Source organism: Micropterus salmoides, unplaced genomic scaffold (assembly GCF_014851395.1).
Source record: "Micropterus salmoides isolate LMB-PRFRI ecotype aquatic unplaced genomic scaffold, ASM1485139v1 Ms_hic_scaffold_22, whole genome shotgun sequence".
In the NCBI taxonomy this organism is placed as follows: Eukaryota; Metazoa; Chordata; class Actinopteri; order Centrarchiformes; family Centrarchidae; genus Micropterus; species Micropterus salmoides.
The window spans coordinates 3,691,639-3,706,253 of record NW_024041373.1 but is presented as its reverse complement, the minus strand read 5'-3'; the positions used below and the strand labels follow the sequence as shown (position 1 = coordinate 3,706,253).

Genomic DNA, 14,615 nt, shown 5'->3' with positions numbered 1-14,615 from the left:
ACTGAGGTGTGATTGCAGCTTAAACAACATTATCTGTGTGTTATCATTTGTGATCTGGAATTTTACCAGATTTTGTTCAGCTACCTAGTTTAGTTAAAGCTGCACTTATCAATATTTTTCATATCAACAACGGGTGAAATGATTGTGTATAAGGTGAAACACTCCACAGGGAATGATCACCCACTCTGCAGTTCACCTCAGCTCTTTGAAGCTTTGTAGCTTCTTTTAGTTCAATGTTTTAGTTTTGGACTACATTCTTCATACGTGGATAACCACGTAATCTGGTCGTGGTTTCAAATTCATCTGGAACTGTTAGAACAACAAATCTTTAAGCCCAAACTTGCAAAAGTGCAGACTTGCTGGATTAGGCTGAACCCCACATGAACTCTTTTAATAATAATAGTATTGTATTGAGTATTGATTATGAATTATGATTTTAAATCTGATCTGTGGGTGTAATAATCATAATGCAGAGTCACATATACTTACACAGTATAAAAGGTACACTGAAAAAGAACCAAATCAAATTCCGCTCGGGAAACTGTGAACAAAACAACATACCCTCAACTCAAAGATTCTGGATGTTAAAATACCAATGGAGCCCGAACATATGGCATTTAATCTAAACACTAAAATGGGATTATATCCATTAATCTATTGCTAACTAGAGAGGAGTGGGGTAATGTGCGGCTACATCCGCACTACTACTTTTTTAAAACAGTTTTATAACGAATACCATCTTCTCCGTCCACAGCAGCGTTTTAGCTGCGTATCAGAACTGATCTCCGACCATATTAAAGCGACTGAAGAAGAAAATAATACAGACGAATAACCACACCAGGTATTTTTTGCATTCATTGACAATGAAGTGGAATTTTTTTATGTAACACAGGAGCACAAAGAGGCTGTGGCGGCGGAAAATAGACTGGGAGTCGTTGCAAAGTAAATATGGCGACATGCAGAGTAGTGTTATTTAAACAGTATAAAAGATTTTAATAGAAATACCAAAACTAAAACTCTGTCAGTAGCACTGTGTTTTTGCTTTGCGTGACTGAAATCTATTTATTTTTTTAGCGTTTTCAAACAAACATTTTCGAATTTGCCCTTTTAATATGGACGGGAGGCGGAAACGTAGCAAAAGGTCTCCGTTTTAAAAAGAAAACGGAGAGAGACAGAGGCAGTCAGCTTATTGATTTGCGCTTCTCTTTGCATCAGGAAACTCACACTGAAGGATCAGTCTCTCTCTGCCTGATGTGCTGTGGGTGAAGACAATTAAACTCGACAGCAACAGTTTCACAGGATCGCTCCTGCTTGTTGCTCCGCTTGTCTAATTGCTGCGTAATTCTCAGTGTAAATGATTAACTGAGCGCATCAATCTGAAAAGGACTTTGGTGCTAGCTAGCTTTGAAAACTGCTCAGACCTTGTAATGAAACCATTTTAGCTGCCGTTAAAAATTTGTCTGGCGAGTATTGCATCATCTGATCGGCCTTTTTAGACACCACCGATCAAACTAGTTGAAGCCATTATCGGCCGATCGATCGGAGCACCCCTAAAAAGGCCACAAATACTCCAAAATGAACATGGAGTGGAAAGTAGACATGCACTGCTGCATGTCTACTTTCTCTACAATTCTGTTTATACAACATTATAGGTGTCTGCATAGACATAGACATGTATAATGTCCACATTATACATTTTGGGCTGCTCTCATAGCAATGGGCAAATGACGAATTATCACATGACACTTTGGATGTGCAGCAGTGATATATTTTAAGCTCAACATTTCATCCATATCAACTTTTAAAATTGATAATATCAAGTTTAATACTAAGCTTTAAGCAAGCATTAGATTTAAGCTTAACAGTTTATTCTGGCCCTTGGAAACAGTTGGCAAAACTGGAGCTGTCGATCGTACTTTTCTCAGTTGTTGTGGAGCTGTGGATGTTCAAACATTCCATTATTTGGAGGACTTATATAACTCCATTTGCTAATGAAGACCGCTTAATATGTTCGAAGACTCCATAAGAGTAAGTGGGCCTTAAGTTAAGGATGTTTTGTCAAAACATGTGAGATATTGTGTTTTATCAAATAAAAATGATATGCCATGGTACAGTAATGTTGCAAAAAATAAATGTAGTAAAAGTTAAATGTAAATGTTTCCGTTCATCCTGGGTTAAGTGCAACATCACATGTATCATACTTTCCAAAAAGCCCACATACACTCTGACATATTTTTATGCTCTAAACTAGTTTCATGCCTGCATTCAGTCTATACTCATTGGTCCACATTCCACCTTGGTCCTGGCTGATGAAAATAAAAGGGTAGGGAAAATGATCTGAATAAAAGATACATTGGTAACAACATTTAGTTCACTTCTTTTTGAATTCAAATCATAATGATGCACACAGGTCACGAACTACTGATAACAGACACAATAACAAGAAGAAATATACTTCAGTGTCAAGTGTTATGGCATTCTTCTCTCAATTAACTGCGCAATGAAATGAGAAGTCACAGGTATGCACCCACTCATTTACAACTTCCTAATCATATTCTTTGTTTCCTTGATTACATTTTGATCAGTTGACTTTTTAAGTTTGTATTGACATGAATGCAGTCATTCAGTACAATCTGAAATGCTGCTTTTCATATTTCATTATCATTGTCACATCATGCAAAGCTTCTGACTAGTGGGCTCCTTTGCTAAAGGTCACAGATTGTAAGACAAACATGCATAATTTTCTAGTCCCTGTCTCAGTCTGTTAGTTTGTTGCTTTGTCAGTTGGTTAATGGTGTTTTGATTGGCAATGTGAAAATAACATAATGGTCTCCACAAGGTGACGTTTGTTACTGGTTGGGCCACAAAGACTACTGTCTTCACTGGTAACATTTCTGTTGCCTTGTTTTTTCTGTAATAATAATGTTATTATTACAAATAATAACATTACAGTACAGCACATTAACGTGACGTAACATATTTCATAGATATAGTTACTAGTTAACAAATATAGCCTGACATACAAAACATATGATGGAGATGCCTTTAAAATTGTTCATTGCTATAGATGAACTTACTAACAGTGAATAAAGCTGTTAAAATGTGCTCCACCTTAACCTACCAACAGTACTTACAAATTAGTCAAGGCATCAATAATAAAATAATTTAAAATAAAATAGAAACAATATGGTTTATCATTGTCTTTTTTTAATTCCATTTTTTTCTTAGTTTCTCAGATGGTTATTGAAGAGGTCAGTGCCATTCAGGAGAACCTGGAGATCGAGAGAACATGTAGAGAAAGTGCTGAAGCCTGGCCTCCAAGGTACACTTCATCTTTAAACAATTACTGTCAACAATACTGCTAGTATTCTGTCAGATCATCCGTGTTAATTCTATGTTACGGACATTGCCTAAGGAAGCCTGGATTCAGACATGCTCACAACCAAGAAAATGGTATCATTTGATTTAAACAAGAGAGGAATAATGTTAACAGAATTGTAGGATCTGTTGATTTAGAAAATGTTTGGCTAAATAAATACTACAGCATAAAATCAGCAATTTGCAATTACACCCTGGTCAGTGTATCCCAGTAACATCACATTCAGTTTGTATGTTGCAATCAAAAACATTCCCCATATCTTAGGGTCTAAAATTGCATTGGATTCTTTTGATTCACAGCACACTTTTCTGGAGTCCTTGCTAAAATGTGAGCTGTGATTGAGAGTGGGGGAGCATGGCACATAGTGATTTTGCAGCCCACTGGCGTTGAGCTTATCACTGTAATCATTTCTCATTCAATTTCTGGACAAAAGCCCTCACAATCCATGTGGCTGGACCAGGTTTTGGGCAGTGGGAGGCTGAGGGAGAATTATGGTGAAGGTCGACTTTCAGGCCTTTTTTCTTACCGTTCCTTAGCCTTCAGTCCTCCTCTTTCCTTTGGTTTGTTTTTTATCCTCATCTTGCAGGGGTGACAAGTAAGATTTATACTGCCCCAAATGACCATAAGGTATCTGGGTTTACTTGCTGGCTACTGAGATTTCTAGATTTGAAAAACTTTTGACTCTCAAGACAACTGCAGAACTCATTATTTGACCTTGGCTAACGCTCATTGCTGCAGTTTATTCTACATTTTGTGAAGGTTACAATTTTTTTCAATTGCTTCGGCTCATTTCTTGAAACAGCGTGAGCAGTCTCAAAGCTCTAGGTGCATTTGTCAAATCAGCCTGTATGGTACAGCAAAACACCATAGCTCACCGGCAAGAGATCATTCCTTACCCAAAACACTCAACTTATGCTTCAAAACCATTATTGTATTGTAAATAGATAATATTACTGTGTACTGTACTGTAACGCAGTACAGTGTGCCTCGTGTGTTTCTTACATACATTTATTCTGACTTTTACTGACTATTTCTTCTGTATGTTTTTACTTCAATTCTACAGCATTATACTATAACTGAAATACAGAAACATGAATAATTTCAGTATTCACTAAGTACATATGTGTTTTTTCCCCGTGTTTGGATAATTGAAGACACTGTAGCACGGTCTACATTGGACTGCACTGGCCGACCAACATAAGGCCATAGTTAATTACATGGTCCACAATTGTGGCCGTCTTTCATCTCGGGCAGCTCTATTTCTTACTTCTACTTCTACTTCTTTCCTGCTGTCCTCCCCTCACTACACCCCCACAGATCCTTACTCACATTCCTCTTCCTCAAACAGGCAGTTGCCCCTGTTCATTATTTGCCTGTCCAGGTTCCTCCATGCTTAGAAGTTGTATTCTGTTGTGGTCAAGATCTAAAAATAGTTGACAAAATCCATACTAATGTAAGATGTGAGAAGCTCCCCATTCATTAGTGAAGTCAAGTTTTACATGACAGGCAGTTCCCCAATTTGGCGGATATTACAAAAAGAAATCCACTGCAATGTAATTCATGGTATATGCCTGACAGATTTAGACAATTTATAGGACTATTGTGCATGTGATGACTTACAAAATGAAAGAATTAATACATTTGGAGAGTACACTACTGAGAAGCAACATAATCAGTTTGCCTATTGGTTTTTGTAATTTGTTTAACACAGTGGTTCTTAACCTGGGGGTCAGGACCCCCCCAGGGGGGTTGCGAGAATGCTGCTATAGACACAAAAATAGAAACAAAATAACTTAAAAATAACTAGACGAAATATTTTCAAATTCAAAAAGGGGTCGGACTGCCAGAAAGGTTAAGAACCCCTGGTTTAACAGAATGAGAAATTTCAATCGGTTGCCCAGTGCCCGGTGGTTTGGAGGTTTGTACATGTTGTTTTGAAAATCATTATTATTTGGAATTGTGCCAAAGCGAGAAAACCCGTAAAAAGGCTTAACCTTTAAACTAAGTAGCTAATAATAAGTGACATTACTGTCATTATTTCATTGTTTAGTATGGTGGAATTTTGCATCTATTCTGGATGTTTCTGCTGAATCTCTGCTGCAATTTTGTAGTTTAATTTCTTTCTGGATTGAAGAAGTGTACCATAATGGGTATCGAGGACTGATGCTGACAATTTCACAATTAAATACAGAAATAAATAAATGGTCAATAAATAAATAAGCATCCGATTAAATGCACAAAAAATAAAATAGATAAATAAATGTAGTAATTAAATTATACAATGAGACATAAATGTATATATCTCTTTAAATTAACTTCTTATTTTTTCTTTTTAATAATTACCTTATTTATTTATTGTCCGTTATAATCTTCAACTTTATTTATTCATTACTTCTTTTTTTATGTATTTATTTATGTGTGTGTTTTAATATTTTTGTGTGTTTTATTCTTCCTTTGCATTTTTGCATTTCTTTCCCCCATGGTATTTCTTTCTGCCTGTCCTATTTACATTTCTCTAAGCATTTCTGGCTCATTATGCAAATGAGGAGGGGCTGTGTCTCAAGGGGTCAACTTCGCCCCTATTGGTGGACCAGTCAGACGGCAGAGCTTTACTCTACCTGCACACATCAACAAGCTTGCTCCTCACACAGTCAGATGCTTCCTTCAGTGAACTGAGGTGCTAGCAACTCTATTTGTAGACACAACTACCGCCATGTCTTCCTTCTTTTTCGTGTGGACGCTCTGACCTACAGAAGTTTTCATTTAGCAACTTACATGGACACACTGGGCAGCTGTGGCCCGGACGTAGAGCGGGTTGCCCGTTTATCGGAAGATCAGCGGTTCAATCCCGGCTCCTCCAGGCTGCATGTCGAAGTGTCCTTGGGCAAGATATGAACCCCGAATTGCCCCTGGTGGCCACCAGTGTATGAATATGTATGAATGTGTATGAATGTTAGTTTCTGTTTGAGCACTTAGGCTCAGTGTGTGAATGGTGAACAAGATGTAGTGTAAAAGTGCTTTGAGTGGTCAAAAAGACTAGGAAGGCGCTATGCAATACGGAGCACAGAACTGCGGGAAAGTGAGCTGTTGTCTGTGAGAACCACATGGTCAGCTTGCCACAACTAAATCTGGAGTATTTATGGTAAATGCTCCCACAAAGAGCAGCTCGTTGCTCTGCTACTATCAGCTGCTGTTTCAACAAAAACGCCATTCAGGGTGAAAATTCAACCGTGGTGTTGTGTTGGGAGATGCAGTGACTTAACCAGTGGTGAGTAAGAAATATTATGAATAGTACATTCTAGGCTAATTTATGTAGTGTTAATGCCATATAGGCTAAAGCTCTTAAGCTAGTGGTGGTGACTAACAAATAAACTAATCTTGACAGTTATCATTAAGAAGAATTTTATGCTTCTGTTAAATGTGATTGCTATTAAGCTGTGTTTTATGCGTGGTAATGGAGTCAATTTAAAGGTAACTTTACTGTACTTAACCAGTCAAATGATTTAATATAGGCTAGTTACTGTACTTCTATGTCTTGCGCAGAATACAGAGGAGGAGGTGGACACGGGTAGCCATAACCATATTCATCAGAGACAAGAAGAAAAGAAGAAGGAGAGCAACAAAGAAAATAGCCTAACAATAAAATAAATTCCTTTTATATTCTGTATATATGTAGATACAGAGGAAGAATGGGAGAACAGCACATATCTCATCGTTACTGTGTGATTATAGAGCATGGGAGAACAGTGGGTACTTTTAAGACAGCCCACACCCCTAATATTACTGTGTAACTACAGGATAAGTGGAGAACATTCAAGATTTTTTTTACAACTGTCTGTAATGTGTAAAGAATGAAAATGAATAGGCCTACTAGGCTCCTCTCTACTTTGACATTTAAAATTAGCTGTGTTTGATCCACCTTCATACATGTATGTGGCATTACTACATTACTGTATAACTTGAGAAAGGTCAGTTGTTTTCCGCTCCAGCCCGCCAAAATGAAAAGCATCTTTGGGATTAAATGGGCTTTATTAGCTGCTGCAGTGCAGGATGAACAAAGAACAGACCCGTTTTGTTGTGGTGGCAGCCCGGCTGACGGTGAGTGTCCTGGTTTTTTCTCCTTTTTATCAGTTTTTCTGCTTTTTCCTTGGTTTTCTGTTCCCTGCCTGCCTCCCTGTGTTTTCTCCCCTGTGTGCTCTCTCCCTCTGCTCCTGAGCCCAGCCAACTACCTGCACCTGCATCTCATCAGCCACCTCGTCAGCCTGCCACACCTGCCAGTAATCACCTCATCCTGCTGTATTTCAACCCCGGTTCTCCACACCATCCTCGCTTGATCGTCGTTGCTCCATACCCGGTACACTCACCCTCGTCCTCCGTTCAGTCGGCTGTGCTCATCCACCGGCCCTCTCTCCTCAGACTACCCCCACAGCGTCCTCCCTGTTCCCCCACCGCTCCTCGCTTCCTCGGCCCCAGTGTTCCCCGGCTCCCTGGCCCCCAGTCTTCCTGGTTCCCCGTGCCTGTGTTTCCCTGACATCCACCTCTCCCTCCACTCCAGTCCCTCTACCCTTTTTCCCTCAATAAACCTCCTTCCCTCAGAGTGCTGCTTTTGGGTCCTCTCTGTCCCCACACCACACAACCCCATAACACGTTTCTCAATTTATTATTCTAAATCATGCAAAGAAGTAGAAGAAATGCATAATAAATCCTGGGACAAAATCTGTCCACAAATACTGTACAGTATGTAGCCTAATTGTGTTATAGCTGACTTGGGCAGTGAAATGTTTAATTTTTTAATTCATGTCGTCCTCGTTGTCCACAACTCAAATCAGAATTTAAATAGAAATGTGTTTTTATAGCACCTCACAATCCATGAAGATTGGAGACTTCCTGTCAGAAAGGAAGGTATTTCAATGTACAACTGCAGTACTTCAATCTAAGTAAAGTAATTTCCCAAACATTTTAGTGTTATTTTACTTTTAATAGACACATGTAACAGGTTTTATAATTCCTGTGAATATAATCCAATTAATCTTATTTTCATATAGTATATATGCTGTATTAAGACCTTATTTTGAAAACAGGACGTTGTTGCATGTTATCTATGTGCTAATTTCAAAGTCCTACGTAATTTCATAAATTATGTGGTGCTCGCATCGCATACTATTAAGACTTCATTGCCTCTCTTCAAATAAGACTCTCAGACTGAAACACGTGTCTTTGTAAAGAGAGAAACTGACAGAACAAAGTCTCTAACCTGGCTGTCAGCTTGGCTATGCTCCAAACTGAATTTACCATATACCAGAGTCGAATACGTGTGCACTCCAGATCTAGCTGCTACTAGCTGACGTGTGCTTCTCACAAACAATGGTTTCCTTTATGGCAGTTCTGTGTCCGTGTATGTCGCAAACTGAAAACACAAAAAGGAAGGAAGACATGGCTGGTAGAATCGTCCTCAGATAGAGTTGCAAATCACTTCAGTTCACTAAAGGAAGCCATCTCTTGTGACTGTGTGGGGAGCAAGGCTTGTTGATGTGTGAGTTTTGAGTCTCTGACTGGTCCACCAATAGGGGTTCACCCCTTGAGACACAGCCCCTCCTCATTTGCATAATGAGGCAGAAATGCATGGAGAAATGTAAAAAGAGGCGGAAGAAATATATAACCATTGAAGAAATAAATAGGGTAGAAATGCAAAGAAAGAATAAAACAGACAAAAATATTTAAACAAACTTAAATAAATACATTTAAAAAGTTAAAATTAATAAATAAAGTTGAAGATTATAACGGACAATAAATAAATAAGGTCATTATTACAAAGGTGAATAAAAAAGATATATACATTTATGTCTTATTGTTAGTGCTGGGCAACAATTAAAATATTTAATCGCGATTAATCGCAAGCGGTCGCTTATGTGCATGTGTTCACTCGCAAAAACCTGAAATGACATTACAAGTTGCAGTGGATATTTTACAAGCACGGACCAGGTAACGTTAAAGCAGCATTGAACACAGGGTGCAGATATTGGTTTCGGTTGTTTGAGTTGTTTGATAGGCTGTGTCATTAACAAGCAAGCGGCTCACCTGCTGGATCGCAGTTCGAAAAATATGGAAAAAGAGACAGTGTAAAAAATAAATAATAATTTTTTTTAAAAACTGCGTTAACGTGCCCAGCCCTACTTATTGTATAATTTAATTACTGCCTACATTTATTTATCTACTTTATTTTTTGAGCATTTAATCGGATGCTTATTTATTTATTGAGCATTTATTTCTGTATTTTCTCTTTATGTCAGAATTGGTCCTCCATAAATGGTAGGGTGATTCGTTAGCAAAGCTCTGAGTTATCAAACTGACACTAAAGTTGCTTCTGCAAAGCTAGTGAACCTAACATGCAGAGAGGATGAGACTGTCCCAGAGCCAGCAAAGCAGCTGCAGACAGCAAATACTCAGCTAACATCACAACAACACCATGTCTTGGTGAACTAGAGCGTAAGCTGAATGTCCGTGGCCACACACATTATGGCTGAAAATTCAATTCAATTCAATTTTATTTATATAGCGCCAAATCACAACAACAGTTATCTCACAGCGCTTTTCATAAAGAGCAGGTCTAGACCGTACTCTATGATGTTATTTACAGAAGCCCAACAGTTCCCACCAGAAAAAGTCAGTAATAGTATAGTACAAACAGCACACACACAGAACGAACAGCTACCGCAGCGTTAGCAATATTCACTCAATCTGACAAAAAGTTGTTTTGTTTTTAGTCTGTTTAGTATCTACAGGCCATTCTATGTGTAGCATGGAATGATGAGTCTGAACCATCAGCTTCACATAATAATGACCAGACTCACCTCAAGATGCTTACATTTATGCATACTCTCTCTCACACACACACACACACACACACACACACACACACACACACACACACACACAGATACTGAGTTTGTATTTGTGTGTGTGTAGATAGTTTGTAATGCCATATCGCAGCCACAAACAACAACTTAAATTAAAGCTGCAAGCAGTGTTGGGCTGGCCCTCGCATGTGTAGCGCGTGTGAATTTGCCACGCGCTTCAGATGCTGCACAAAGGTGTTAATCATCACTTCCTGTGTCCCCTTTGTGGCGCTACATAGCACTTCGCACTACGACTATACCTGAACATGTAGATGTGTTCGGGTCGGGACAGTTATCAAGCACGTAAAGTTTGGTGCAGATGTGAGCATGTACACTGAAGTTACAACAACTTCCTGTTTCATGGTGAATCATCGATTTTGGATGCCCCGCCATGGGCATGCTGTTCCACAAAAACTCACCATTTGCACAACTTTAAATCATCGTCAGTGGGTTTGGACTGCACAGCAAAAATTTGAAGTTGATCAGATTTATTCTCTAAGAGGAGTTTGTTGTATGCACCCTGTAAATGGTATAAAATGGGTTAAATGGCACTTTCAATTCAAATTGAAAGTGCCAGGCGGACTTCCTGTTGCGTTAAGGGTATGGGTCCTTGAGGCTTTTCTGTGTGACTTGATGTCCACAAAAAACTTTGTGCATGTAGGTTAAACGTTGCCGAGGTGCCATTTTTTTAGGTGGCGCTAGTGAGCCATTTTGCCACAGGACCCATAAAATATGTAATTTTTCGTCACTTCTGACATGTGTGCAAAGTGTGGTGAGTTTCCAAGCACGTTTAGGCCGCTAAAAACGAGCTTACTTTGCAGAAAAAATATAATTCCTTCAGTTTCAATAGGGACCTCGCACAGTTCGTGCTCATGCCCTAAAAAATTGCAGTATTATATTACAGGCTAATACCATGCCATTAGAACTGGAGGGTCAATAGATACTGACAAAATACATTTTTGTACTGACAAAAAAAATTTTTCCTACCTTTGTAACATGACTTTCATAATTCAGGATAAAATTATTATGGCAACCATTTACTTGGGTCACGCAACAAGTTGGCACAGCGGCCAATCTGAAACATAACCCCCATCTCTGCCAGAATAGCCTACTTGAGAAAGAAAATATAACAGCAGTGATGGATGTTAATGGTATGTATTTGGAAATGTGACACTAATAATGACAGCTATTAGATAAGGCATATAAACTGAATTGGTCTAACTGTGGTTTAAAAAGACTGGACCAAGACAGCGCCTCTGTCCTTAATCTCGCTGTCCAGCATTCAATTCAGTTCACTTCAGTTTTATTTATATAGCACCAAATCACAACAACAGTTATCTCTGAGCGCTTTTCATAAAAGAGCAGGTCTAGACCGTACTCTATGATGGTCTAGCATGAGAGCAAGTGCTGGGTGAGTCCTATCAGACAGCAGCTGCACTGCTTATAGTTCCACCACTGATCTGAACCACGCATTTATAGAAAGTAGAATAAAGTATACTGATATTGTTGAATGTTGTGATATAAGCTAAAAAAAAAGCTGCTGTCCAGTTTGGACTTAGTTATAGACAGTGATAGTGTCAGTGTAATTGTGTTTTCATCAAAAACACCACATTAACACTAGTTTTATGGAAGTGCTAGTGTGGTAGATGAGATTTACTGTTTCTGTATTGTCTAGTGGTCTGAATGATGCTGTTCTTTATTGGACACAAGCTCAAGATCTCACTCCCAATTTCATGTATGAAACATTTACTTGCAATTAGATTAACTTACTTATGAAATTCAAATGTTCTCTTGTCAATAGCTCAGGACTCCAAGGAATAATGGAGATCAGGATGCATTGGTATGCTAGTTTATAACATATCCATTTAAAAATCTTGAAATATGCCACAACAATTCAGCAAATTGGTGTAGTATTTACCTTGTCATTGTGATATATGGATGCAAATGTGCAGTTTAGGAAATTCAGGATGTGCAAGCCCCTGATGACACAATCAAATGTGATGAATTGTCATTGCCTTAAAATGTGGGAGAGAAATTCTTTTTTGTCACATTTCTTTTCCTGCTGACTTCAGAAAAGTGTCAGGCTCTGCCCTCTGAACAGTGTGCTAAGAGGCAGCAGTAAACTAGTCCACTCCCGGTCTGACAGCAGGAATTAATCTATTTGTTCTTAAGAATATGCTGGCTAAAAGCTTGCTTTCTGTTCTCCTCTGCTCACTGCTTCTTTACACCTCTTTTTCCTTGATATAAATCATAAAAGTACCCATAACTGGTTACTCCATGTGCCTGCCTAATAATGTAGGGTGTATGAGCACTCACTGTGGGGGGTGGTCGTTGATTAGCCATTTCTGAGAATATATCCATATATCAACTATTCACTTATTCAGTTAAAAGCAACACATCTGTGCTCTGTGACTAGAATAAGGTCAGAATAAGTGTCATTATTTTTTTGGATAGTGTTGATGTTTCAATAGCTCTTCAGCAATACTGTAAAGTCACAATTCCTACACTCTGAGGATGTGAACATCAGTTTATTATTCATTTACATTTAAATGAAACCCAAATACACGAGGAGGTGTTCCCAGGAGGAGGAGGATTGAACTCTGTATTAATTTATTTGTAATTTTACATTCCAAATATTTCAAGGCCACTCTGAAAGAAGCTCAAGTTCAGAGCAATTCCTTAACTTCTCAGCATTTTGAATTAAAAAGCGACCAGAGGGTGTTAGCAATTTATAACCAGTCAAATCAGAATGTGGTTTTGATGCTTAATGCTTGTGTTGATGTGTGATCAAAAGGTAAGATAAAGGGGCTGTGACTTTGTAATGGTGACCTCCAGTGAGTGCTAGCCCGATGCTATGTCAGCCTTGATTTATCTTAGTATGTAATTTTATACATACATCTCTCACGAATTGTAGATCATCATCAAAAGAATGTGATTCCATGTTATGTATTGTTGATTGCATTTCAGAAAAAAAGATGCAGGCTGAAGGGCATAATCAAAAGATGGAATTGCTGCAATCTGCTCCCACCAGGATGCCATTATTAAATGCTTCTTTTATGGCTCATATTTTCTATTTTTCTTCTTTTCTCTTCTCTCTAGGCACTTTTCTTCCTTTAGATTACATCAAGAAACATGCATAATTGGCATCCTTCTCCTTCCCATAGGCTTCATTCATGTTTTTACTTGGCCTTCTTCATTAATACAAATGGCCGTCCCAATGATTGAAATTTTAGAAATGGATTGTGTTAGTTTAGTATGAAGGATTTAGAAAAATGCCACATAAGAAAACGTGTTAGACGTGATAATCACACACAAACGTGGATGCACAGAAATGCAAGATGCAAATATTTGTCGCGTCAAAAACTGTGATTACAAAGGAGAAATATTCACTTCCTTTTTCTTTGTCTGATTTTGCTCCTTTAATGATGTGTTTCTTCACACCTTATCATTGCTTTTGCATGTGTCCTGCCATTATGCTGATTGCAGGGCCAAAGAAAATAGGAAATCAACAACATCTCATCTGCCATGTCTGTCGTTCTGCTATCTTATTTCTTTGCGTGTTTTCCAATAGCTTAATACAAAGCACACTTGTCACTTTTTGCAGATTTGAAAAATGAAGGCGCTGTAAGACGCAGACAGTTTTTGTTAGATTCATGTCATGATTTATGTGGAATGTGCTGAATATGCCATAAATTATGCATTCAGAGGTTATTTCTATGGCTGCACCATGTAATCTCTTATTGAGATGGTCAGATCAGTGTATTCACACTCTTTACGTGAAACTATTTACACTTGAGTGTTATTGTCATGGCTTGTTGAACGAGCTGCTGTTTGACATCCATTCAAACAGAGTCTACTCTCTGAAAAGTTCAGTTACTTTTTTTCACTTCCATGTAATTTCAAGAGACAAAAGACAAAATACAATGAAATACTATATATATTAAATATATACAGTAAATACTATATAATACCATTTTATTCACTGCTATATATGCTATATGCTATTTATAAAAAAAAAATAGACTTGAAATACTGTGACCTCTTTGTGCCTTTCTGTATTCAGCAAGGCATGTTCCTGATACAGTTTTTGCAAGGAAGCAGATTGGAGGCTACAATTCTTCTTAGGTTTGAATGTTGTCAAAGATGGATATGGAGTTTGGCTCAGTGCTTTTGAAATTGGAATAAAAAAGAAGCCAGTGCTCTAAACCAATGTTTAAGACCAGACATCACTCATTGTCTGGGTGGAATTCTAAGTTAAAAATGTCTCCTCGTTATGATGGCCAGGATATGAGATAAGTTATTTTAGTGTTTGGAGCTTACGTTTATAACTATTTATACAG

The 14,615-nt window shown here is 38.2% G+C and overlaps 1 protein-coding gene across 1 annotated transcript in view; it reads left to right on the top strand.

The window, feature by feature from the left end:
* The window catches only part of shtn1 (shootin 1), a 45,493-nt gene that overhangs the window by 13,489 nt on the left and 17,389 nt on the right, over nt 1-14,615 (top strand). Inside the window, 2 exon segments of the mRNA XM_038736827.1 lie at nt 3,229-3,313; nt 11,908-11,917. Of these exon segments, the coding sequence (XP_038592755.1) occupies nt 3,229-3,313; nt 11,908-11,917 (95 nt within the window).